Below are 25757 nucleotides of genomic sequence, written 5' to 3' on the forward strand. Positions count from 1 at the left end.
GTGTAATCGGCCTTAGCTTGCCCAGACCTAGAGAGTAAGTGTTCAAGAGCTAACTAAAATCTACAGCAATGGTGTGTTGAGCTCATTCATTTTCTCTCTTCAAGGGCTGAAATCTTATGCTTTTGATTTGCCTGTACTTAGAGTTATTCAGATTTTATTGTCGAGTACTTTGTAAAATGTTTTTTATGTGTTGGATTTCTTGATTGTATAGTCATGTCTGAGAAATATCTTTGACCTAGGTTATCGTTTCTTTCAGATTTCACATCTACGTGGTTTGTCTTTATAAGTCAACATTTTTCTGTTATTTAGGCAAACTGCATTGAGACCATTTAACCCATTTCTTCCCTCTAAGTCAGGGTGGTCTGTACAGGAACAGTACCCCACTGGTTAGCAGAATGAAGTGGCAAGATTCTGCCTCTCTTCTTCCCTCCATCATCCCTCGTTCCCCTCCCTCCCTCCTTCTCCCTCCTCCTCCTCCCACTTCTTTCTTCCATCTACTTTTCTCACTTCCCCTCTCTTTGACCTTTCTTCTTTCTCATCTCTCCTTCCTCCCTCCTTAGTCTTCTGTCTGCCCAAGCTCTCTCGTGCTTCCTATGTGTGTAGCTTTCTTCTTACTGCTTGGTACTTAACGTGGATCCATACCAGAGATAAACTCAGTTTCCCAAAACATTTTTCTTTAAAAAAGCTTTTTATTAATTCTTTCTGAATTTCACATCATATACCCTAATCCCACTCATCTCCCCGTCTCTTCTCATCCACCCCCTGCCCCTATAGTGGGGTGCAGTTCCCGTACACACCACCCTGACTTAGCGGGAAGAAGAAGAAGAAAGGAGAGGAGAGGGAATAAACCAAACCAAACCAACAAACCAAAACCAAAACATCTCATAGTGGAAGCTGTGGTGTGTCACAGTGTGTCCCACAATGTGCCCCTTTGTCCACACATCTTCCCTTCCAAATGCTCATTGCTGTGAGTCATTGGTCTGGTGTGAGGCCTCTGGCTTCTGATACACCATTAGTACTGGATCCTCACAGGGACTCCTTTTAGATATCTTGTTGTTTCCCTGTGTCATGGAGATCCCGCAGCTTGAGATCTGCAGGAGTGGCCCCTCAAGTGCTCTAGCAGCTCACAGATGAGGTAGATTTGGGGGTGGGCCAACTCAAAGCCCCAGATCTAGGCTTGGACAGTAGCTGCGTTGGTAAGCCCATCAGCTTTCTTGGGCCAGCACCACCAGGGTGAGCTCTCCAGCACTGCCCTGGCTAGCTCATGCAGTGCCATAGCACTGGTGAGGCCAATTCTTCTGTTCTCATGACCTTGGGGCCAGCTCTCCTCAGGGCCCCAAAGCATTTTTTTTTAATAACACTTTATTCCCTAGTCACTTCAGACATTTCAGGTTGTCGAGTGAACTCCAGTAAACCAATTCTGCATTCTGTGCATGGCTCTTTTCTATTGTCCCCTACCCAGCCATCCAGCGAAACAAAGGTTGTCTCCAATGTCTCTACTCCTCTCTACTACCTTTGTTCATGCTGTTTCCTCGGACTAGACTTCCTTTCCTTTCATCTTTAATTTTAAAAATCTGCTTTATGAGTTAAAGAGTTGCTTTATCTCATCCTATTCATTGAGAATTTTTATCTAATAGAAGTCCGCTGTGCTCCAACTTCTTTGTATGCTTCTATGAAATTGACTTCTATTTTATAGTACAGGGATACATAATTTTCCCCATTAAAGTCCACACAGTGGATCATAGAGCCCTGGATTTAATTGGATTTTGCTTTTAAAATTGCCTTCTATAAGTTAAGGTATATTTACTCATTGACTCAGAATATGTTTATTCAGACCATATTAGGCCATAATGGTATTGATAACTAATGGTAGATACTATTTTCAAATTCTTACTAAAATTGAAGCTTTGAGGTTTTTAAGAGTCATATCCACTTAAAATATCAGCATGTATTGAGTGTGGTATGGTACCGGGCAAGAGCCTTAACTAATTAATGGTGGTATCTGAACCCGGGGTTTCTAGCTAGATGCCCTCTACTTTCCTGTTGGACTCTGTGGTCCATGTCCTTTTCTCCCAAAGTTCAAAGGCTGGGAAATGAGTGTGGTAGAGGAAGCAACAAACCTTGTTAGGGGGACCATTAGCAATGCTGATTTAATTGACGTCATCAGACTTTGACGTTGACGGTGCGTAATGTTGCTTCCCATTGATGTCTGGGGCATGGACTTTGTACAGCCAAGGAGGAAGGAAGGACTGAGTATGATTCAGAGGGCCAGCTAACCCTAACCCTGCCCGACACAAAGAAGACCCTGAGTACCAGCTGGCAAACAGTTCTGAGTTTGACTAATTATTTATTAAGTCATTGTCGTGAGAAGGAGTAGGCCTAGGATCTGTGCTTGAAGTCTTTGAAATGAAGAAGACACAGTGACTGCTGTATGGTATGTACAGCTTAACAGGGAGTTAATCACACCACATGCTGCTGTGCACCTGGCATGCCTCCAGGTGGAGGAAGGTGACCGAGGAAGGGCCTAGTGCCATGAAGAAGTAACATTTGTATCGGGACTTAAAAGGTCAGAGGTGGTGGTCAGGTTTCTAGATCGTGTCATCTCAGCATTTCAGTTAAACGTGCTTACATGGTGAATTTGAGTGGTTTTCTTTTCTGAGTAACAGGCTGAGTCAGTTAATGATGCAGCAGCTTATAAAGCAGCTTGATTTCTACTGTTTGTTATTTCAGATTCTTCATTTTACGTCAAACCTTTTCTTAATTTTTTTTCCCCTTTGTGTTTTCTGATTTTTCAGAATTTTAAAGTTCAAGCCATCAGCTTCCTGTGGAGTCACACTCAAAGCAAGGTATTTCATAGGGATCTCAGTGATGTCGAGCAGCCCCGGGAGAGAGCTGGAGAAACACGCTCAACACAAACAGCTCTCTTGAGCTAGAGTCTTCTTGGTTTTCTTTTTTTTTAAAAAAGTAGTAAATTCAGATTTAAAAACTGTTCTCAACTGCTCTCACTAGTAATGACAGGGTTGTTGACATTGTTCCATGTTTTACTTGGTTCCATACTTTTTCTGCTCTGGCCCATCAGCATAAATGTACCACCCCCCCCAAAGGACCTAGTACAGTACAGTTTGTATGTTTATATGAGTGCACATGTGTACATGTATGTTTGATGTATGTGGGGCCCAAAGGATAACTGCAAATGCCACGCAGTGAGACCTGGGAACTGCCTGTCTCTCCCTCCCCAGTGATGGGTTCCAGATGTGTGTCACCATGCTGGACCTTTTATTTTATTATTTTGTGTGGGTTCTTGGGATGGAATTCAGGTAGTCTTGTTTCCCAAATACAGACGCCATCCCCCCAGTCCTTGAGGACGGTTTGTAGGGACCATTTTCACTGAAGAGTACGGAGAGCTGAGGCCATCACACTTGACCTGTGTGTGCAGGAGCTTGGAGTACAGCCTACTTGTGTTGTTAAACATGGGCTCGTCAGAATCCAAACCCTCGCAGTCCTACTGAACCACACTGATTCAGAGGGATCTGAATAATAGGGCGATTTATAAGGTCCAAATCAGGATAAAAAAAATTTAATGTTTCTGAGACCAGCAGTCCATCTTTATTTTCTGCTCCTATTTGGGGCAGTTTCCCCAGAAGAATACTTGATGGTGGCCAGTCATTCTTACTTCTGTCTTAATGATTTTTTTGTTTTTATAGTTTAAAAAAATTTTTTTCACCCCTCCAACCTTTATATAGATACACACAGTATTTCTTTGAAATAAACACTTTCTCTTCTCAACTGTCTGGTAAATGTCCTTTTGGCCTTTGCAGCACTTGCGTGTCATTTCTCAAACACTGCCCATAGAGGCCTGGTGTGGGTCAGGGAAGGTTTCTTGCCTTCTCTAGATATGTGATGTTTATGTGTGTTGCTTTCTGTTTGTCTCATCCAGGATCCCATTGTAGCAAGTGCTGCGTATAAATCTCTGTCTCACTTCAATGCAGGGGAACACACCATCCTTCACCTGCCAGAACAGGTAGGCACCCCTGCTTTTTCCACTGCTACCTCGTGATTATTTCTCTGGCTTATGGGAGCTCTTTGCCTGATGAATGTGTTTAGATACCTCTAGGCATAGCGTCCATATAGTATAACTTGTTCATTATTCTTTTAAATCTGGAAACCTGTGAGGTCGTAGGCTTCATAAGTGATGGGTCTGAATATCCTTGAAGCAGGTGAAAAGCACTGTGGTGCAAATGGAGCCATCTTGAGTGGCCGGGTCATGGCTTGCCTGGAAGTTGTGTGCTGCTCTAGGAGCCACTTTCCTGTCATGCCAGAGTGCTGTCTGGAGTTCATCAGGTCCAAGCATGGCCCCACAGATTAATAGTTTTATCTCCTCTGCTGTTGAAGATCTTTATTTTTCACAAACAACAAATGCCCTAAGGGGAAAAAATCTCCTTTTTTAGTAAAATGGCAAATTATTTATATGGCATGAAGAAAGTGTCATTACTTTTTATGGCTCAACAAAAAGTATGGCATTATCTCAGCTTTTAAATATGTAAGTTATTAATGTTTTTGTTGTTATTCTGAGGATGGGGCTCTAGCCTTGTACATGTTAGGTCATTATTTATATTTTAAACTAAAGTTTAGTGTCTGATGGGTGTAATGGTATATTCCCTTAATCTCAGCATTCTAGGGACACAAAGGTAGGTAGGTCTACATGAGATCTAGACCAACCTGGTCTACGTAGCAAGTTTCAAGCCAGCCAGGGGCTACATAGTGAGGCACTGTCTTTATAGAAAGCAAGAAAAAGAGTGGATAAAGAAACTGTGGTACATATACACTATGGAATACTACTCAGCTATTAAAAACAAGGAATTCCCGAAATTTGTGGATAAATGGATTGAGCTAGAAATGGTCATAATGAGTGAGTTAACCCAGAAGCAGAAAGAATCAAATGGTATATACTCACTTATATCTGCATCCTAGCCCAAGGGGCATGTCCCACGAAAGCCTTCACTTACCAGGAAACTGGGACAGAGGGGAAGGCATTCTATTGGGACTCTAAATGAGAGACGCATGGGAGAATAGCAGAATAAAAGGATACAGAGGGTCCTAGAAATCTACAAGTAGAACAATATGATAGGCAGATTTGGGCCCAGGGGTCCTGCTCAAACTAAGGCACCAGCCAAGGACAATACAGGAGGTAAACTTTAAACCCCTTCCCAGATCTAGCCAATGGTCAGAACATTCTCCACAGTTGAGTGGAGAGTGTGATATGACTTTCTCATGTACTATGGTGCCTCACATTTGACCATGTCCCCTGGAGGGGGAGACCTGGTGGCACTCAGAGGAAGGACAGCAGGTAGCCAAGAAGAGACTTGATACACTATGAGCATATACAGGGGGAGGTAATCCCTCTCAGGAACAGTCATAGGGGAGGGGAATAATGGGAAAATGGGGGGGGGGGGGAGGAATGGGAGGATACAAGGGATGGGATAACCATTGAGATGTAACAAGAATAAATTAATAAAAAAAAAAAGAAAGCAAGAAAAATATAGTACTTACCTCATTTAACCAGCTCTCATATAGTGGATCATGTTAAGGAGTTCAGGCTCTGGTTTGCTTTCATTGCTACTATGAGTCCAAATAATACAGATGACTAATGAACGCCTTTATGGCAAAGGATGATATTGTATTATATGGAGTTATGTGTAACATTACCCAGAAACGTCATGAAGCAAATGTTGTGAATTCTTTGGCATCCTCAGGCATAAAATCATGTTTGGCTTCTGTTCTGCCTTAAGTCTTTGCTGAGATAAGAAGCCAGTAGGGGTGTGGCCAAGTTAACGTTTACTGGGTTGAATTGGAGCTGCCATATAAAAGAAGTAGAACATAAGGTCCTGTGAAGCCACATCTTAAGCAAGCAGGGTTTCCTGTACCATTGAGAACTCACAAAGACTTGACTGGCCAGCCTGTCCTGCAGTGGCTATCAGTGGCAAGGCTTACCTATGGTCTTTTATAATGAGAACCCGTGGGCCTTCAAACTGTACTATGGCTATCTATCCACGTCTGCTTTTAAAGCATGTATCTAGGGCCTGAGAGACGGCTCACTGGTTCAGAACGCTGGCTGCCCCTCAGAAGAGCTGAGTACAGTTCCTAGCATCCACGTGGTGGCTCACAACCACCAGTACCTCTAGTTCCAGCAGATCTGGCACCCTCTACTGGCCTCCATGGGCACTGTATAATATGGTGCACAGACATACCTGCAGGCAAACCCATACAGGTACACTTAAACAAAAACAAAAACAAAACAGGGCCGGGAATTTTATGTGAAAGGTCTCACCAGTAGACTAGCAGAACACCTTCCAGGACACCTTTCATTATGTTTTTAGTAGGCAGTTGGTCATTTAAATAACAGCATACTGACTACCTCCTGAAATAAACCAGTGTTGGTAATAGCTTTTATTAAGCAATTCTCAGGAAGTCCTTGAAATTTATCCTTTACCTTTTAAAATATTGGCTTGTTATCTTTTATGCCTTTAGGGTTATATTTACCCTTGGATTGTGTTCATTACAAGTGGTATACAAAATCCCCCTTTAGCTATTAACTTACTTGAACTCTTCTGTACCTTCTGATGCATGCACACCGATAACTGGCTCCTTATACCTCCTAATGTAACCGTAGTGATGTATTCAGAGTCTGTGCTTCACGTATGTTTGACCTTTAGTCATCAGACTGCAGGATGGTAAGGGAGAGCCAGAAGGCGTATTCCTTTCTCAGCATGCTTCTCAGCATGTGCTCTGTTTAAAGCCTCTTCTTCAGACTAGCAGCATCTCATCATGACTTATCCTCAGCCAGGGTTGTGATGATGGGGTGTAAGAACCTTCCCCTTTCTGCCCCTCCTCCCCCGCGTCTCTGTCGCCAAGCACCTCTCCTCCTGTGTAGACTCACAGCCTCCCGGGCTGAACCTTGCTGCCACTGCCTCATCCTCCTGGAGAATAGGATGCCTCTGCTGTGGTTGGAGAACTGCTCACTGGTGTGCATTTGCTGAGTTCTGGACTCTGTCCTATGAGCTGAAGGTGTTCACTGATTTCAAGTGTTCTGTGAATTTGCAGTAATACCATTGCTTTTCAGGACATTTGTTTCAGTGTTTAAAAATACAGAGTGATTTTTTCCATTCTGTTCTTTTTAGCTATTTACTATTTTCCCCCCATTTCATTAGCATCTCTCTACCTACCACCTCTCCAACCGTTACCCCTTCCCAATCATCTAAGGCAATACAGAGTTGTTTTTATGATAAAATAAACAGTAGTGAAGAAACTTCTAGGTCAGAGACATTGATTTTTCTTCTGACTTGAAGTCATTTAAAATATTCATCTGTTTTAAAATTAAACTTATACGATCTTAAGATAGTCTTGTTGATTTCTGAGGTTAATTTTAGAAGTAATAAAGAAGAAGTCATTATGTATCCAGGGTTGGTATAAATATGGTGTAACCCGCTTGGCTTTGATTTAAGTGAATGTCATTGCATTCATCAAAGGCTGTTTCTCATTTTAACTAAATTTATGCTGTGCACACAGTTAGATTTTCGTAGGTTAGACACACAGAAAGGCGGTTGAAAGGTTATCTGGTTTGCAAGGTATGCTTTCTCATATTCAGTTTGAAGGAGCTTTTAAAAGTAATTTGTCATTTTTTAAAATTGTCTTTCTGTTGAGTTTTTCAATAAAGCTTTTCTATAATTGAGAGATCTTGTAATTTTCTCTGTGTACCCTGAGGATGTTGTACTAAGCTTTCCCTAGACGTTTTAGCAGCTAATGTGAGGCAGTTGCCCAAATTTTGTAACTTCCACAGACGTGCTTACAAGTGAGTGCTCTCTGAGCCTATTGAGTTGTTACACATAAACCAAGGGGAAGGATTGGTGTTAGATAGTTGGAGAAAATATTTCTTAAAGCCAGAGCAGAAGTGCTGGTGAGATGGCTCAACAGTTAAGAGCACTTACTGCTCTTCCAGGAGACCCACGTTTGAATCTCAGCAACTACATTAGTTGACACTCACATCAGGGTGAAATTAGACAATTTAAGATGGATGGTTGGATTTTCTTTGTCCCCCAACCTGGGAATGTTCTTCAGTGGCTTGTAGGGGTGTCAGTGGCCTGAGTACTGCTCCTCCTGTTGAGTAGTGTCACATGATGGAGTAGAAGGAATGGACAGAGTACACTATGTGCGGAATGACTGTGCCCCTTCTTTGCTAAGTAACTGGACGCATTTGGTTCTTGGCGCACCGTGCCCCACAGTTCAGTCTCCTCACATGGAGTGACAGCACTGGTGTCTTTTTCTCTGCTGTTGCCACCCATCTTCTCCCTCCTTGCTTTCACTTTAAACAACTTTTTTGAGATGTAATTTGTAAACCGTCGGACGCAGCCATTTAGAGTTGACAGCTCAGTGCTTCTAGAGTGTGTAAAGACTGTGAGAGCATTTCTTCGTAAAAGAGCCCATGTTGTTTTGGTGGTCATCTTTACTCCCTTCCTTGTTAAGCCCTAAACAAACGTTAATTTCCTTTCAGTCTCTGTGAATTTGTCTTTTCTGGACTTTTCTTATAAATGAAATTATCCAAAATGTGGCCTCTCATGAATGACTTCTTTTACAAGTCTTTTCAAAGCTCTTTTATATGTAGCATGCATCTCTATGTATCTCTGTACTTTATTCTTTCTTTTTTTAAAAATACACTTTGATCATTTTCACACACACCCCAGCAGTCCTCTTTCTTGCCCCTAATACATACATTCATGTCTGTTACTTTAAAGGAAGATTCACATATAAGAAAAAAATAGATTGTTAATTTCATTTAACACAGTGATCTATAATTCCATCCACTTTTCTGCAAGTGCCATGACTTTACTGTTCTTATTAGTGCACTAATATGCCACAGTGTGTACGTGGCACTTTCTCTGTAACCATTCTGTTGTTGCTGGGCAACTAGGCCGGTTGCATGCCTTGGCTGTTGTGAATAGTGCCACAGTAACATGAGTGTGCAGGTATCTCTATAGCAAGCCACCTTTGGTTCCTTCAGTTATGTACCCAGAAGGTGGATTAAATGGTAGTTATTTTATATATATATATATATATATATATATATATATATATATATATATATATATATATATATTTGCATACTGACTTATATCCCCAGCAGTGTATTAAGGGTGCTTTCCTCCTATGTCATTGCCAGCATTTGATACATTTAAAAATTTTGTCTATATTTTTCATTCTGATTGAAGTTCGACTCATAAAGTAGTTTGTTTTGTTTTGATTTTATTTTGCTTTTTTTTTGTTGTTTTGTTTTTTGAGACAGGGCTTCTTTGCATAGCTCTGGCTGCACTGGAACTCACTCTGTAGACCAGGCTAGCCTCAAATTCATAGAGATCCACCTGCCTCTGCCTCCCAAGTGCTTGAATTAGAGGTGTATGCCACCACCGCCCAGCCAATAAAATAGCTTTGATTTATATCTGCCTAATGACTAATAGTGCTGCACACCATTGCATTTATTTATTGGCCATTTGCACTTGTTTATTTGAAAAATGTCCATTTTCCCATTTTTGATTGGCTTATTTGTTTTTTTAAATGTTCCACTTATTTTTTATATATTCTGGACATTAATCCCTGTCAGATAAGCTTTTTCGTGGTGCATTCATCGCCTCTGTACTCTGGCATTTGTTATGGGAAGCACTACAATTTGATGCCATCCCCATTTGTCAATGCTTTATTTTCAGGACTGTTGGACTCCTATTTGAAAGGTCATTGCTGGGGCTGGAGGTGGTTCAGCAGATAAGAGCACTGGCTGCTGTTTCAGAGGACCCAGGTTCAGTTTCCAGCACCCACAGAGTTGTTCACAACCATCTGTAGCTCTAGTTCACAGGGATCTGCTGCTTTTTCCAGACCTCTGCAGGAACCACTCACGCAAGTGGTACACACATGCACGAGGGCAGAACACCCATGCAAGTAAAAATAAATTATTTGTTTTCAAAAGTCATTGCCAGCCAGGTCTGGTAGTGTATACCTGTAATCCAGGCTTGGAAAATAGCAAAAGGAGACTTGGGAGCTCATGTCTCAGTTACTTAGCAAGTTGTAGGCTAGCCTGGGTGCCTGTATGCCTTGTTCCCCCTAGATCAATTTCAACCTCTCAGTTCTTACGTTAAGACCTTTCATCAGTTTTGTATTGATTTTTTAAAATAGTGGGCCAGAGATAAAGGTCTAGTTTCAGTGTTTTCTGTGCATATGCAAGTTTCTTTTTCTTTTCCTTTCTTTCTTTCTTTCTTTCTTTCTTTCTTTCTTTCTTTTTTTAGGCTTTTTGCTGAGACTTTTCTCTAATATGTGTTTCTAGATATTCTATTGAATACTAAATGGCTATGACTGGGGATATTATTTCTGGCTCATCTTTTTTCATTCCATTGTTCTTTGTGTCTGCTTTTGTGTCAGTATTATGCTGTTTTTGTTATTATAGTTCTGTAGTATAATTTAAGATTAGGTGCTGTAATCCGTCCCTCCCTCCTTTCCCTCCCTCCCTCCATTTTTCTCATGACTACTTTGGCTTATTAGGGTCTCTTTTCCTTGCATATGACTTTTAGGATTATTATTTTCTGTTTTTGTGAAGAATATCATTAGAGTTTTGATGAGGACCTCCCAGAATCTCTATGCTGTTTTTGATAATATAGCTATTTTCAAACTATTCATCCTGATGACTCATGAACATTGGATGTCTATCCTCCTCCTCCTCCTTAAATAATTTGCGTATTTCTGCTATAGAATCTTTATCTCTTTATTTAGGTTTACTGCTAGGTGTTTTGTTTAGGAAAAGACTACTGTGAGTAACAGTTTTCATGGTTTATTTCTCATTAATTTTTTTATGTAGAAAACTATTACTTTTTAAAATCTTGCTACTTTTCTGAAAGTATGCCAGATTTAATTGTTTTTCTGGTAAATTCTTTAGATTTTTAAAGTATTGTATTATCTATAAATGTAAATAATTTATTTCTTCCTCTTCTATATGTGTTCCTTTTACTTCTTCTGTTATCTTATTGATTTGGCTCTAGTTTCAAGTACTAGATTAAATAATTGTAGGTATAGTAGAGAACCTCATCTTGTTCCTGGCTTTGGAGAGAATGCTTTTTAGTTTTCCTTATTCAATATAAAGCTGGCTGTAGCCTGCTGTATATGACTGTCATTGTCTTGAGGTATTATCATTCTGTCTCTGATTTCTGCAGGTAGAGAGTTTATCATGAAGGGAAGTTGAATTTTATGAAAAATTAGCTACACGCAGTAATCATGTAATTTTATGTGGGACTTTCATATACTATATTTAAATTTTTAAAAAAAGGTTCATCATCTTAGTTTACATGCAGAAGTGTTTGGCTGCATGTATGTGCCCTGCGTGCATGCCTGTTGCACGGAGTCCCTGGAAAGGGGGTTACCGATGGTCATGAGCCACTGTGTGAGTTTTGAGAATTAAACCTAGGTCTTCTGGAGCATCAAGTGTTTGCCAGCCCATGTGTGCTATATTTTTATGTTAATTCTTTTTACATGAACTGAGCATACTGAACCACCCCTGGGTATACCGCTAGAATGAAGCTGGCATGGTCATAGTGTTTGATCTCTTTGGTGAATTGCTGAATTTGATTGCTATCATTTTATTATGAGTTTTAAATTTATGTTTACCAAGGAATTTGCTTATTACTGTTTTTCTTGTTGCCCTCTCTGGTTTTGATGTCAGTTTAATACTAGCTTCATAGCATGAGTTTGCAGGCAGTCTTTCCCTCTCTGTTTTGTGGAGTAGTTTAAGAAGCATTGGTGGTAGCTTAAAGACCCAGGGGAACGGGCAATGCAGCTCTCCAGCCCTGGCCTGTTCTTTGCTGGGAGATTTTTTTTTATTGATGCTTCAATCTCATTGTTTATTGTTGATGTGTTTAGGCTTTCCACCTTCTTTAGTTAATTTTTGTACATGATTTGTATCCAGAAATGTGTTCATTTCTTCCATGTTCTCCAATGTATTAGAATATATTTTTTCCAAAGCATTCTCCAGCGATCCTCTGGGTGTCAGTGGTCTCTCTTGCATCTCCGCAGCTTTGCTAGTTTCTTCTCTCTGTCTTCTGGTTAGTTTGGTTAGTCTTTGTCAATGCTCTTTGTCTTTTCAAAGAGCCAATTCTTTTTTTCTTTGGTTCTTCAGATTTCCAGTATTATTTCCATTATTTCATCGAATTAATCTTTGATCTTCATTTCCTTTTTTTCAAACATTATTTGTCAGGCACATCTAGAAGAGAAAGGCATGTGTGCTGTGGCACATACGTGGATGTGTGTGCCAGTTCTTTCTTCCACTTTATGGGTCCTAGGGATCAAACTAGGTCATTGGGCTTCGTAGCAATTGGTTTAACCCACTGAGCCAGCTCTTGTGCACTTTATTATTTCTTTTCTTCCTAAAGTTTTCTTTTATTTCCTTTAATGGTTGAATTACGTTTCATTGTGTGAATATGCTTCAATTTGCTTATTAATTCATAAACTTGCGAATATTTAACTATGCTTATATTTTGTGGCTATAAGAATACTGCTTCTTGAACAGTTGCATACAAGTCTCTGTATGAGCATCGGTTTTTGTTTATTTTTGTTATCTACCTAGTATTGGAATTTCTGGGATTCATGGAAATTATTTTCACTGGTTTCCCAAAGACTCTCGATTGTTAAAACCAAGAAGCAAGTCAGAGTGATGATGAGCTAGCTCTCTTACTCATCTGGATTGCAGGAAATCAGAGGCTCTAGTACTGGTTAGGATTCCAAAGACAATTCTCAATCACAGTGGACTTGGAGAGTGTCAGCGACAAACCAGAGACATTTGGGAAACCCTGCTTGCTTGAGCTAAAGGTCCTCAGGGCGCCAGGGTACCTCTGATAACATAGCATCATGACGCCATGCTGGCATACCTTATCTGGACTATGGCCCATTGTTATTTCTGAAGTGTAGCTGGCTTAGTCCTGTTTGGACTGGGTTCTCAGTGCTGAATCGAAATGAAGCCTTGTCTTGAGGAGCACTCGGGAGGGTAAGCTGCTTTTCCGTGTGCGTCAAGTAGTGAAGACACCTCTCCTCATGGCTGAGTGGCTCCACTGGAGTCGAGATTATTACACACATAAGAGAAGCATTTGCTGTCTGTTTTCTTTTATCCCTCTGGAAGAATCCTGACTCAGTGCAGTTGCTAATGAAATGGTGCTTTGGGGACCTATGAAGAAGGCAGTGTGCAGGAATTGTTAATTATTTCTAAAAATAACTCCCGGAGACAGGCAAATGGTAACGACTAGGTCCTGGCCCTTTATGGTTATAGCAGCCACTTTTCTATATTTTGATTCCCTAACCTAATGCTTAATTATCTCCGTGTGGACACTATGATGGTGTGTCATTGAAAGTATTAAAATTTTAATTAATTGTCTTACCATTATATATTGTAGAAAATATGACAGTGCTAATCTTACATTCTTATTTTGGTTCACACAAAGCTAACTCATCACAAAGCAACTGAAAAAAAATCTTCAAAAGGCAAATTACACACAATAAAAGTGAAGTTACTAATTCCTGAATTTAGTGTTTTTATTTTCCATAGCAACTACTGCTAAGTCCATAGAATCTCAAGTAAAGTGTTTGTCATGCCCCAGGTTTTTCACTAGATTTTAAGTTTTGTCATAGAAACATATCTGGGATAACAGTTTTTTAAAAATTTAAATTGTGTGTGTGTGTGTGTGTGTGTGTGTGTGTGTGTGTGTGTGTGTGTTATGCCAGAAGAGTATGTTGGAATGCCAAGAGCCAGGGTTATAAACAGTTGTGAGGTGCCCAGCGTGGGTGCTGAGATCCAAACTCATGTCCTCTGGAAGAGCAGCAATTGCTCTTATCACCTGAGCCACCTCTCTATAGCCTCTAAACCAACAAATTAAAATAAAAATCAGATAAATCAAAGATTTAATTATAAACCACAAATGTTGGACACATTGAAAGTCAGTGTTGATATCTTATTTTACTGTGTGATATGGTATTTTATTAGTTTTCTATAATAATTGCTTATGCTGGCTTATGGGGTTGTTCTTAGTCTGTTGTTATAAGTTTTTTAAATGGAACTGAGCTCATACCAAATAAATGTGTTTACCATTTAGTAAGTCTGAGACATGAGCGTGTGTGTGTGTGTGTGTGTGTGTGTGTGTATGTGTGTGTGCATGGGCATGCACGCACGTGTGTGTACATGAATGTACTTTTATTTTTTTATTATTTATTTATTTGTTTGTTTGGTTTGGTTTTACAAGACAGAGTTTCTCTGTGTAGCCTTGGCTGTTCTAGACTCACTTTGTAGACCAGGCTGGCCTCGAGCTCACAATGATCTGCCTGCCTCTGCCTCCCAAGTGCTGGGATTAAAAGTGTGTACCACCATGCTCGGCTTTAAATTTTTATTTAAGTTTTCCTTTGCTATTAAAGAGTGATTGAATCTAAGACAATTTTTAAATCCTAACGTGAGAGTCAGCTCAGAATATATTTCACATGTTTTATTGCCATCCTCTCTAACATTACTCATTTCAGATAAGGCCGGAAGTGCCCGTTCCTGATGAGCTGGATGAAGAGGAGTCTGTGGATCTTTCCATTCCTGGCTCTTGCTACCTCAGACTCTTGACGATCACCCCTCCTTCAGTCTTACCAGGTGACTCCCATTTGACAGCCACACTGATTGCCAGTGATTTGGCCTGTCTGATAAATTGTGACAACTTTCTGTTTGTTTGTTTGGTGTGTGCATGCTGTAGTTTACTCTCATATAGATACTTTCTAGCTGAAATGGTAAGTGTACCTGGGTATTCTAGAGGGCCATAGACAAGAGGCTGCTTTAACCACGGCGAAACCATCGGATGGCAGTAACATGGAGCTGGAAAGTAAGTTTAAACAGCTGTTCTCGACGATAACTAGGGGTTATTTCAAAGCTGTTTATTGTGTAAGACAAATCTGCATTGGGACTCAAGGTCACTTCTCTAATTAATGCCTCTTTGTTACAAGCTAAGTGAGAAAGAAGATCTTTCATCATTTGAGAAATTCACTGGTAGTTTTACCATTATGAGTTTTTTCTTCCTTTTAAATTTTTTTAAATGTGTTTGGGTGTCTTGCCCTGTGTGCTACGTGCACGCCTGGTGCCTGAGGCAGGGTTACAGACAAGTGTGAGCTGCCACATGGGTGTGGGGAATAGAACCAAGGTCCTCTGCAAGAACACCAAGACTCTTAGCTGCTGAGGCATCTCTCCAGCCTAATTTATTCTTTCTATAAAGTACACTAACCACGCCGTTAAAGTTTGAGGGCTATAAATTAATGGCTACCTTATTTGTACATTATCCAAAAGTAAATTCATTAATTTAAAAAAAAGAATCAAGGTGAGTGCTCTGCTGCACACAGGTGGGGCGAGCTGATGAGGCAGAAGAGAAGGGCCAGAGCTGGAATCTGGGGCTATACTTTTGCCAGGTACGATGGACTTGAGGGTAGCCAGGTCTATGCAGTGAGTTCCAGGTTATCCAGGGCTACATAGTGAGACCATGACTTTTTGTTTTTGTTTTTAATAATTTTAAGGGTCAAATTATGTGGTTCTTCAGTTTTGATATAAAGTTTATTGGAGGCATGCTGTGCATGTGTGTTCACAAATGCAACACTTTCACTGCCTCTATTTAAATCTTCCCCAAGAAACAGTAAGTGATTATAGCTAAAATATGGATTATGGGCTGTGATTCAAATTTGATATTATTTAAAAATTTATCTTCTGACTATTAAAAATCCCATACATGATCTTTTGTGATTTGAAGCTCTTCAGAGTTAGCCAATATTTTGCTTTTTCTTCAAATTCTACCTTGGACATATATACATGCCAACTTGAAAATGAGGTTTAATAAAAGAAAGGCATATCTTCTCAATGTAGTCACTGTTATAACGTGGTTATAGTGATCTGTAGTGCTGTTAGCTTGTTTGATTTTTTGATTTTTGAGACGGGGATTCTGTGTGTAGCCTTGGCAGCCATGTAGACCAGGCTGGTCTCGAACTCACAGAGATATGCCTGCCTCTGCCTCCCTGTATGCTGGGATTAAAGTGTGCACCATATCTCTTTTTCTTAGTTTCACAACAGATAGAGATTCCCTAAAAATCTAGCCAAACGTGTACTGTTAGTTTACAGACAGAAGCCCTGTCAGTACAAACTCTGCAGTGGAGCATAGCCAACGACGCCATGCTTTTATTTCCCCTCTTCTTTACAGTGAGCCCGGAAAAGATGGCGCTCTCTGTAGTGGCTTCATTCCAGTGCCTGCACCTTGTCCCTACTCACATCTCCAGGAGGAAGCTGAGAGGCTTCTATTGACCACAGAGCTGGAATGTAGCCAGCTTTCCATTGCTGAGACCCTGCACTGGCAAGTGCACCCTCTTCTGCCATGTGTGCTTGTCCCTTTTGTCAGACACAGTTCTTCCTCAAGAAGCATGAAGTCACCCTCTCTTACAAAGTGCTCCTGTCTCACACACATTTAAAAAGTCCGTTCTCAGACTGAGCTTGGAGCAGTCATGCCTGTCCCAAGTGTTCATGAGTTGGAGAACAAAGCCCATGATTCCAGACCATTCACTTGAGGATGTTATATTCACCAGGGTCATTATGAGAAGGGGTTCATGCTCAGTGGAATAATTGAAAAACTTTAATAAAGTGATTTTTTATAATTGTGTTTTTAAAGTTTATGGAAATTCATTAGACACGATGAATCATCTGAGAAGAGCTAAGATCCTTTGGCCTGTTTAGGGAGGGACAGAGATATGCCTGTCACAGATGGAGCTGCCTAAGGGGAGACAGCCCTCTTAACAAGGGTGCAGGCAGCCTGTGGTAACCTGTTGGACAGTGTTGAGGGAGTAAGTTCCCTGACTTCACTGTATTTTTACCCTTTGATCTCCTGCCAGTGCCTTTCATTGGTTGAAACAATGAGCAGCCTGTTGCTGCATTTCTTAAAGCTTCGTTTTAGAACAGTATTGAGAATGGTAGAGGGCAACTGTGGAGAAGTCATTAGAAACTGCCCTCATTAGGTGTTCTCAGTACTGTGTGTGTGTGTGTGTGTGTGTTTATGTATGTGTATAGACCAGAGGTTGATACATTGTGATGTGTATTATATGTATACCTTTACATATGTGCATGCATGTATATAGATTAGACATTGACAGTGTGTGTGTTTGTGTGTGTGCATGTGTAAAGACCAGAGATAGGCATTGTGTATATATGTTGTATGTGTGTAGTGTATGTACACCTTTACATATGTTCATGCATGTATATAGAACAGAGGTTAACATTGTGTGTCTGTCTGCCTGTCTGTCTGTGTGCAGACCACAGATCGACATCCTTACTTTCTGAGTCAGAGTTTTGGCATGTACCTGGGCCTTGCCACTTGGGTAGACTGTCGTCTGTCAAGTTGCAGGCATCCTCTGTGTTTGACTCCTCAGTGCTGGGATGGCATGTGCGCGCTGCCTCACTTGGCCTTTTTGTATAGGTGCCAGGCATCAAACCTAGGTTCTCGTGCTCTGCCTTGTATTTTACCAACGGAGCTACTTGCCCAGTCCCTCTCCTCCCTTTTCATGGGTAAGTTTGGCTGCATCCAGGAGATTATACAGAAAGATAGAGGGTCACTTAAGAGATGTGCCTGTGAGTGCTAACTTTAAATCATGGTCGTTTAGAGACCTTGAGGTAGAAATATTCCTATCGAAATTTGGGTGTGGATGGGTGGACCCTCGTCTTTCTTTTCCTATTAGAGGAACATGCAGAAGGTTCTCGTTTTGTTTTTTCCACTGTGGTTTGTTTAGCACTAATGCTTTGTTTTTATTTCTGTATTAGGCAGCCTCTAGTGGTCCTTGTGGAAATGACACTCAAATATGAACCCTAAGTCTTACCAGATTATTATTATTTTTTTAATTTTTTTTTACATCTTGTCTTGTGTCCCTACATCTTTTTGTTGTTTTGTAGTTCACACAATGTCAAATGACAGAGATCATGAGCTTCCTAGGAAGGAGTGTAGGCATGAATGGATCTCTCCATTTTTACTACTTGTGCTAACATTGCTAAGGAGTGGTGCTTGGTTCTAAAAGGGCTCTACGAAAACATCCAGAGGTCTGGAAACAGTGTGCTCCAGCTAGACAGCCAGCAAGCCTCGCAGTTCTGCACAGCACATCAAGTCTATATTTTTGAAGAATAGGAAGAGGGTATTTGGAAAGACGTTTTTAAGTTAGCACGAAGGGAACATGGCAGAAACAAGGTCAGAGGGGAGAGTCATGATGATCCCTTATTTGTGGTCAGAGGCTGTACAATTTTTCTGTTCTTTCTTTCTTTCTTTCTTTCTTTCTTTCTTTCTTTCTTTCTTTCAAAAAATGCAGTGAAAGCTATTGGATAGTACTAAGCAAGGAAGAGACATCCTCAGCTTCTAGCTGGAGGACGCTGCACGGGTGATCATGAGGAAGAAGAATCTAAAGGCTAGTGTTTATATTAGTATATTTGAGGAAGGACAAAGACAATAACTAGGCTGGGTTTCATAAGAGTGGTTGTAAAAAGAAGGACTCTGAAGGTGGAGCCACAAGATCTTGTCAATGGATGACATGTAAGAAGAGAAGAAGTAAGAACGAGAACTAAGAATACTTGCTCAGTGTGGTACTTCGTTCTAATTTGGGAAAGTTTAAGAAACTGATGAGGGCCAGTAGTTTATCTTTCACCTTGTGAGGCTCAACCTGAAATATAGCTAGATGTCTGTGAACCTGTTAAAACTGAGTGCTTCTCTTCTGGAATGCCACATTTATTTGGGTTTTGAGCTCACTTTATTCTATTCCAGCTTTGGAGGAATTCTTTACATCTCTTGTGAAGCAAGAAATGGTGAACATGCCCCGTGGGATATATCACTCTGCATTGAAAGGAGGCATCCGCGCAGACCAAGGGAAGACGGTAGCAGGAATCCCCAATTTTGTACTGAAAATGTATGAAACAAACAAGCAGCCAGGATTGAAACCTGGCCTGGCAGGTAAGAACACTACATGGTGGGGAAGTGCGCGTTCATAGCGTCATGCCTCAACTTGTACTTCCTGTCGAACTGTAACCAGTTACATGGTAGGACATTGCTGGGGTGCTGTTAACATTTACGCACAGCTAGAAAAGTTACAAACAAACACCCAGACTTGAAAAGGAATTAGGAAACTGTAGAAGTAAAGACAAATGGATAGCTTCAAATTCCAAAACGAGGAGAATATTTTAAACAGTTTCCCCCCTTTGTGCATATTTACTTGATTGGGAGCTGGCTCAGGCAGAGGCCAGGCCTGTTGGGGAAAAGAGCAACCAGTGGCCAGCAAATGTGTGGACGCAGTTTTAATGTTCTTAGCCATCATGGAAATGAAATCATGACTCCACTGAAATTCCAGCTTTGCCGAGTCAGAAGGGCCATTATCAACAGAAAAAACAAGAAATGCAGGTAAAGACACAGTGAGCAAGGGATGCTCATACACTGTTGTTGGAACTGTAAATCAGCTTAGCTGCTATGGAAGGCAGTATAGATGTTTCCCAGAAGGTGAGAAGTTGAACTGCCTTATGATCCCTATGTACCACTTTCTGGTTTTACCCAAAGCAATCAAAGTTAGCATATAATATAATAAATATAATATAATACAATATAATATACTTGCACTTTTATATTTAGTATGTCACTGGTCACAAATCAGTGACTACTACTACTACTACTACTAATGATAATAATTATATATATATATTCTAACATAAAGAGCAAAGTCATGTCATTGCAGGAAAACTGTATGTCCCCATACTAAGTGAGTGGCATAAGTCAGAATGAGAAGGCTACAGTGCATGTTTGCAATCTTGATTTTTAAAAATAGGGCATGGAAATCGAGTAGACTGGACAGAGGAAGGGTGCTAAGAGGAGGTAGGAGCTAAGAGGTGATCATGGCATACATATGATCAGAGCACATGATGTGCATTTACAGAAATGACACAGTGGAGCCAATTATTTTATATAGTGAATACACCAATAAAGATAATTCAGAATTTAATTGGAACTGCACAATAGCAAAGACAAACCATGTAACAGCTTGTAGGATGTAGCTTCAATGTTTTTTCTCTTGTCTGATTGATTTTGTGTGTGTGCATGTAAATGAACAAATGGATATGTGTGTGGAGATGCACAGTTTGTGTGGGAGTATATTCGCCCATGTGTATTTTTGTGGAGGGAGGCCAGAGGAGGACATACCGTGTCCTTTTCCCACATTATCCCTTTGAGGCAGAGTTTGTCACTGAACCTTGTGCGGTGCTAGTAGCTAGCAAGCCCCAGGAACCCTCTTGTTTCCCTTCCCACAGCATTAGAGCTTTAGGTGTACCTGTGTATACTATGGTTGGCATGTGTTTGTGCGTGCTCACGTGCATGCTCACTAGCTGGAATCCAAACTTAAGTTCTCACGCTTTTACCAATGGAGTCATCTCTCTAGCTACTGCAGTGGTTTTTAGAAGGGAATGGTCTTAATTTGTTTTCCATTGCTCTGCTAAAATACCATGGCCAAAAGCAAACTGAGGGTGGAGGGAATTTATTTCCCCTTACACTTTACAGTCTCTCACCAAGAGAAGTCAGGGCAGGAACTCAAGACAGGAGCCAGGAGGCCGGAACTGAAGTGGAGATCACTGAAGGTGCTGGGTACTGTCTCCCTGTCCCTTACCCAGCCCCGGGGCAGCACTGGCCACAGTAGGCTGGGCGCTCCCACATCAATCATTAATGTTAGGAAAACGCCCTACCGATTTTGCTGCAGACCAATGTGATGGAGGCGTTTTCTCAGTTGAGATTTCTCTCCAGGCATTTCCAGCTTGTATCAAATTGGCAGAAGCCAGGACAGAAATGTATACTTTCAATACGCATATTAGAAACAAGGAAAGAAACCGAACTTCTCTTTAAAAGAGCCTTCGAAAGAATAGCAAAACCACGTGAAGATCATAAAAATCTATGGCCAAAGACATACAGAGGCTCATAAAGTAAAGACTTTACAAAATCTGTGACTATGGAAGGCTGCGAAAGCTTTTCTGAACAACACCAAAGGGAATGCTGCTTCAGATCTGCTCTGCTCAGAAAGATAAACGCCACAAAGACACTTTAGTCACTGTCCTTCAAAAATTAAGTGAGATACAGAAGTTCCTCAAAATCTGAGACTGATAGGAGATAGACAGGGTATGAACACTTTTATATTTTCTGAAGAAATTTATTCTTTAACCTAATATTTCTCCTACAAAGCTTAGATACAAGTGGCTTCTTGATGAATTCTTCTAAAGTTTATTGAGAAAAAGGGAAATAGTACTGAATTTATACAGACTATATCAGGAACATAGAGATAGTGAATGCTTCTTTATGGGACCAGCATAACATTAATATCAGAAGGTGACCATGACTTTACAAGACAGGAACCTTATGCTCCACCCTTTTCACATGAGCACAGGTGGAAAGATAGGGTGAGGGGAAATTGACATGAGCAAATATATGTAAAGGATAAGACAGAATTAATGTAATGTTTCAAAGCCAATATAATTAATTGTGTTAATTTAAAAGACTGACCAGCATTTCAGTATACTCCAATGAGCAGGGGGAAAAAATCTGAATATTTTAGTACAAGTTCGTGGTGCCAAAAAGACTCCTTGGAAATTATGTATAGATGGAAACTTTTGTTCTGCTCAGGAGCAACCACCAACTACCAACACGTACTCATAGTTGACCTTGCTGTCTGATAGTGGAGAAACCTCTGAGTGCTGTCATCAGCACTCTCACTCAATACTGGGCTAGAAGCCGTAGCCAGTGCAGTCAGCTGGGGAAAAGAAGTAAAACGTGCAAGGACTAAAGAAACAAGACATTCATTACCTGCAGATGACATGATTGTGTTCATAGACAATCCTAAGTAATCCATTGCTACTTATTAGGGTTAGTAGCTGAATTCTATTCAGCAGGTTGCTGCATATATATCTATATAAAGATTGATATAAAAATCAGTTTTATATTGTATATACTATAATGAATAGAAAATGAAATGTAAAAACTGTAATAGCATTATAAATATTGAATATCTAAAACAAATCAGCAACCAGTATGTTCTCAGCTACAGAAATAATATTGAAAAAATAATAAGTATAATGATGTATATATATTTATGGGATAGAAGGCTGCATATTGTAAGAATTTAAGTTCTCTTTAAATTAATATATAAATTCAAGTAAAAATCATAATTAGTACAGTAAGTTTTTTGGCAATTAACATTCTTATTTGAAACATTGTGTGGAAATACAAATACCCAAGAATAACCAAGGCAGTCTCGAAGAACAGCAGCAGCAATGTAGGCAGACATGCACTATCAGATGTCAAGAACTGTTGTAAACTCACAGTAATTGGTAATGGGGCATTAGTGCTTACCAAAAGAGTACAGCGTGAAAAATGCAGCACACATAGTCAGTTTGTCAATAAATCGATAGCAATGATGGAGACGAAAGCCATGATCTCAGTACTTAAAAGTTCTACTGTGTTTATTTTTATTTACTTCTTTTGTGTCTGTGGTGTGTGGTCCATGTATACACATGTGTCATGGGTGCACATGTGTGCACTTCCATGTAGAGAGTAGTGTTTTCCTTGGTCCTCTACCTTGTTATGTGGGTGAGGGCCTCTTGCTGCACCTGGGTGCTGGTTGGCCCAGTGAGCTCGAGGGATCCACGTGTCTCTGCCCACCCAGTGCCTGGGCTCCAAACAGTTGGCACCACACCTTGCTTCTGTGTCAATATTAGGCATCATGTCTTCACACTTGTGTGGAAAGCACAGTACCGACTAAGCCATCTTTCCCGATCTGAAAGCTCTAATTTAAAAAGAATGACAAACACACTGAAGATGTTTACGATGTACATATCTGATAAAGGACAACTGAAGAATGCACAAAGAACCTTGGCAAAGTAATAAAAATTACCTAATAGAAACCCTAGAAACCATTTTAATTGGCCCTTTAAAAAGAGGATATGCCACCATCCCTTATTTCCAGCGTTAACTGTTGCTCACTGCAGTAGGAAGTCTCTCTGATGGAAGACGGGCTCAGCACTAATCCGTGAGTCTAACAGTAGTTAGAAGGCACCCTGACTGCCAGACCACTGGGCAAAACTAGTAGGCGGTTCCTCCCTTGGGTCTTTGACCTTCCCAGCCATACTCTTGAACAGACTGTTGACATTTAAGGGTGTCGGAGACAGGTGTCACTTTCTTCAATATTGTAGCCTAAGTTGCCTTTGCTCCTACCCACACTAGGGCAAAAAACTATAATTAAACTCATCAGATCACGTGCAAAAGGGAAATAGGAAAATAGAAGGGAGCTTGTTGGGGAGGGAGGTTCCAAGAGGAAATGGATGGGGATGAGAAGGGGTCCGGTGGAAATGACTACAATTCGCACCGTCCAACAGGACTTCAAGAGGTGTTTAAATGTCCATTGACCATATGAGGAGATAGTCCCCTTTAACATCAAGAAAACTATAATGAGATCATGTGTCATACCACTGGAATGGACAAAAACCAGAAAATACCAAGTGCAGTTGTTCCTATAGTCCTGTGGCTTCACATCTGAGGACTCAACCAACCGAAGATCAAAAAAATTTCTAAAAATTACAGTTGTCCTGAACATATGCACACCTTTTCTTGTTATTAGTCCCCAGCTTGTCACAGCCAACTGTTTATGCCACATCTGTATTGTATTTATTATAAATAATAGATGTCATAAGAAATGCAGGAGGAAGTGAACAGGTTATATGCAAATACTATGTCATTTTATGTAAGGGACTTGACTATTCATGAGTTTTGCTAACCACAGGGGCTTCCGAACAGTTCCTTGGGGATGCTGAGCAATGGTTGTTGGTGAGGTGACTAGGGCAGCTGCTACAAATAGAAGTTCCTATGATATTTTGAAAATTGATTCTGAACAAATTCCTATGTTACTTGGAATTTTATTTTTACAGACTTTAAGCCCAGTTGGTGCTACCAGAGACTTGAGTTCATAGTAGTACTGTTTGCCTAGTGTTTAACTCAGGGGCTGTGCAAACGCGTGCTATGTAAAATGGGTAGCGTTGTCGCAGAGTCACGGGAAGGGATGTGATGAGAAGATAAGTAGACTACAGCCGCCAGCAAGGGTAAGATGATTCTCAGAACAATGAGGCCTCATGAAAGAAGTCACATGTGAAAGCATCTGTGGTCTAACTCCGTCCGTAAGAAGAACCGTGATAGGCAAAATGGCTGTTAGAAGCTATGCTGCCGCTGAGCTGGAGGTGCGACAAGAAGATGTGCCCAGAGGCTTCTGAGATGCACAGAGTGATTTGCTTCTTGATCTGGGTCCTGCTTAAACATGTCTTCTCAGTGCAAAACAATAGACTGAGCTGTGTTTGTAAAGTGTGCACTTTTGTCTGTCATATACTAAGGATAGATGTTGATAATGTTGTAGTCTGTATATTTTATGTCATCTTGGCCCTTGACTATGTCTTTTCCTTGACTCAGAATTACTACATTGCCATAAGTTACCCGAGGTGGCCATAAGTTACCTCTCAGGTACTTTACTGGCTTCCTTGGCTTTTGATCGCCTTGGGACCTACCTGGTGCTGGAAGTTCAGCTAAGAACTCAGTTAGCCATAGCTACAAAGGCAGGGAAAGCTTGGCCAACCAAAGGCCTGCTGAAGCCCATGTGAGGTCAGATGTGTGGGCATAAACTAGGGGCCTTATGTTATCAATAGTTGACATAGATTAATATGTGCACATACTTTTATTTAATGAAACTTATTTTAGAATAAAGTTTAATAGCCCAATGGTTTGCAAAATGTGAGATGAATGCAAATTATAAATTTTCTTTTTTGTAAATATTTATACTAATAAATGTTAATTTTAAATTATTATAAATAAGTTACATTTTAAATGTTAATTTTTGTACCGCATCTGTTTTTCCCCTTCTTCTGTTACCAATATTCAAAAATAATCATTTGTGCAACAGTTTATGTTTTTATTCATAATTTTTCCATACAGATTTTCTGACTGTGGACTGCTGAGAATGTAATTTACATGTTTTTGTCATTGAAAATGCTCATTCTGAATTTATTTCTTTTGAAAGGTGGCATGCTGTTTTGCTACGATGTTGCCATGTATCAGAGTAAAGATGGCAAGCCACTGAACCGGCTGATGGCCAGTAGAGGGCGAAGCTTCAAGCAGACCACCCTTGCCCTCGTCCATGAAGTAGGTGCTGCCCTGTACCCCGTCAGCCTCTTTGTGTCCTTTCCCTCCGTGGGTATGAACCTGATTTTGTTTGGGAGGGTTTTTCCCTCTGCCACAATAAGTAAAGGTTGCTTTTAGTGGCTGACCAAATAGGATACAGAGTCCTGTGTTTCTTGACCGTTGACACTTCCCCACTGCCCAACAGAGTTATTAGGGAGAGGCCACGAAGAGTTTACTTCTTTCCTTATTTCAGCAATGCTTAATTTACATTGTTTAGATTGAATTTTAGCTTAAAGAAAAAGTACGGCCCATTTCTTACTCTTAAAAAAAAGATAGGTTATATGTGTGTATGTTACAGCATACCTGTGCATGCCATGATGCACGTGGCGGTCAGAGGACAATTTGCAGGAAGTGTTTTTCTCCTCTCATTGTATGGTTTCTGGGGATTGAACTCAGGGCATCAGA

At 40.5% G+C, this 25757-nt stretch overlaps 1 protein-coding gene across 1 annotated transcript in view; it reads left to right on the forward strand.

Annotated features, from left to right (window-relative positions):
• Focad (focadhesin) overlaps positions 1 to 25757 on the forward strand; it is a 282156-nt gene that overhangs the window by 158492 nt on the left and 97907 nt on the right. The window contains exons 16-20 of the mRNA XM_051164051.1: positions 2796 to 2846; positions 3938 to 4021; positions 14587 to 14704; positions 18876 to 19061; positions 25192 to 25313. Coding sequence (XP_051020008.1) covers positions 2796 to 2846; positions 3938 to 4021; positions 14587 to 14704; positions 18876 to 19061; positions 25192 to 25313 — 561 coding nt within the window. The remainder of the gene's footprint in view (positions 1 to 2795; positions 2847 to 3937; positions 4022 to 14586; positions 14705 to 18875; positions 19062 to 25191; positions 25314 to 25757) is intronic.

This window comes from Acomys russatus, chromosome 2 (assembly GCF_903995435.1).
Source record: "Acomys russatus chromosome 2, mAcoRus1.1, whole genome shotgun sequence".
Lineage (NCBI taxonomy): Eukaryota > Metazoa > Chordata > Mammalia > Rodentia > Muridae > Acomys > Acomys russatus.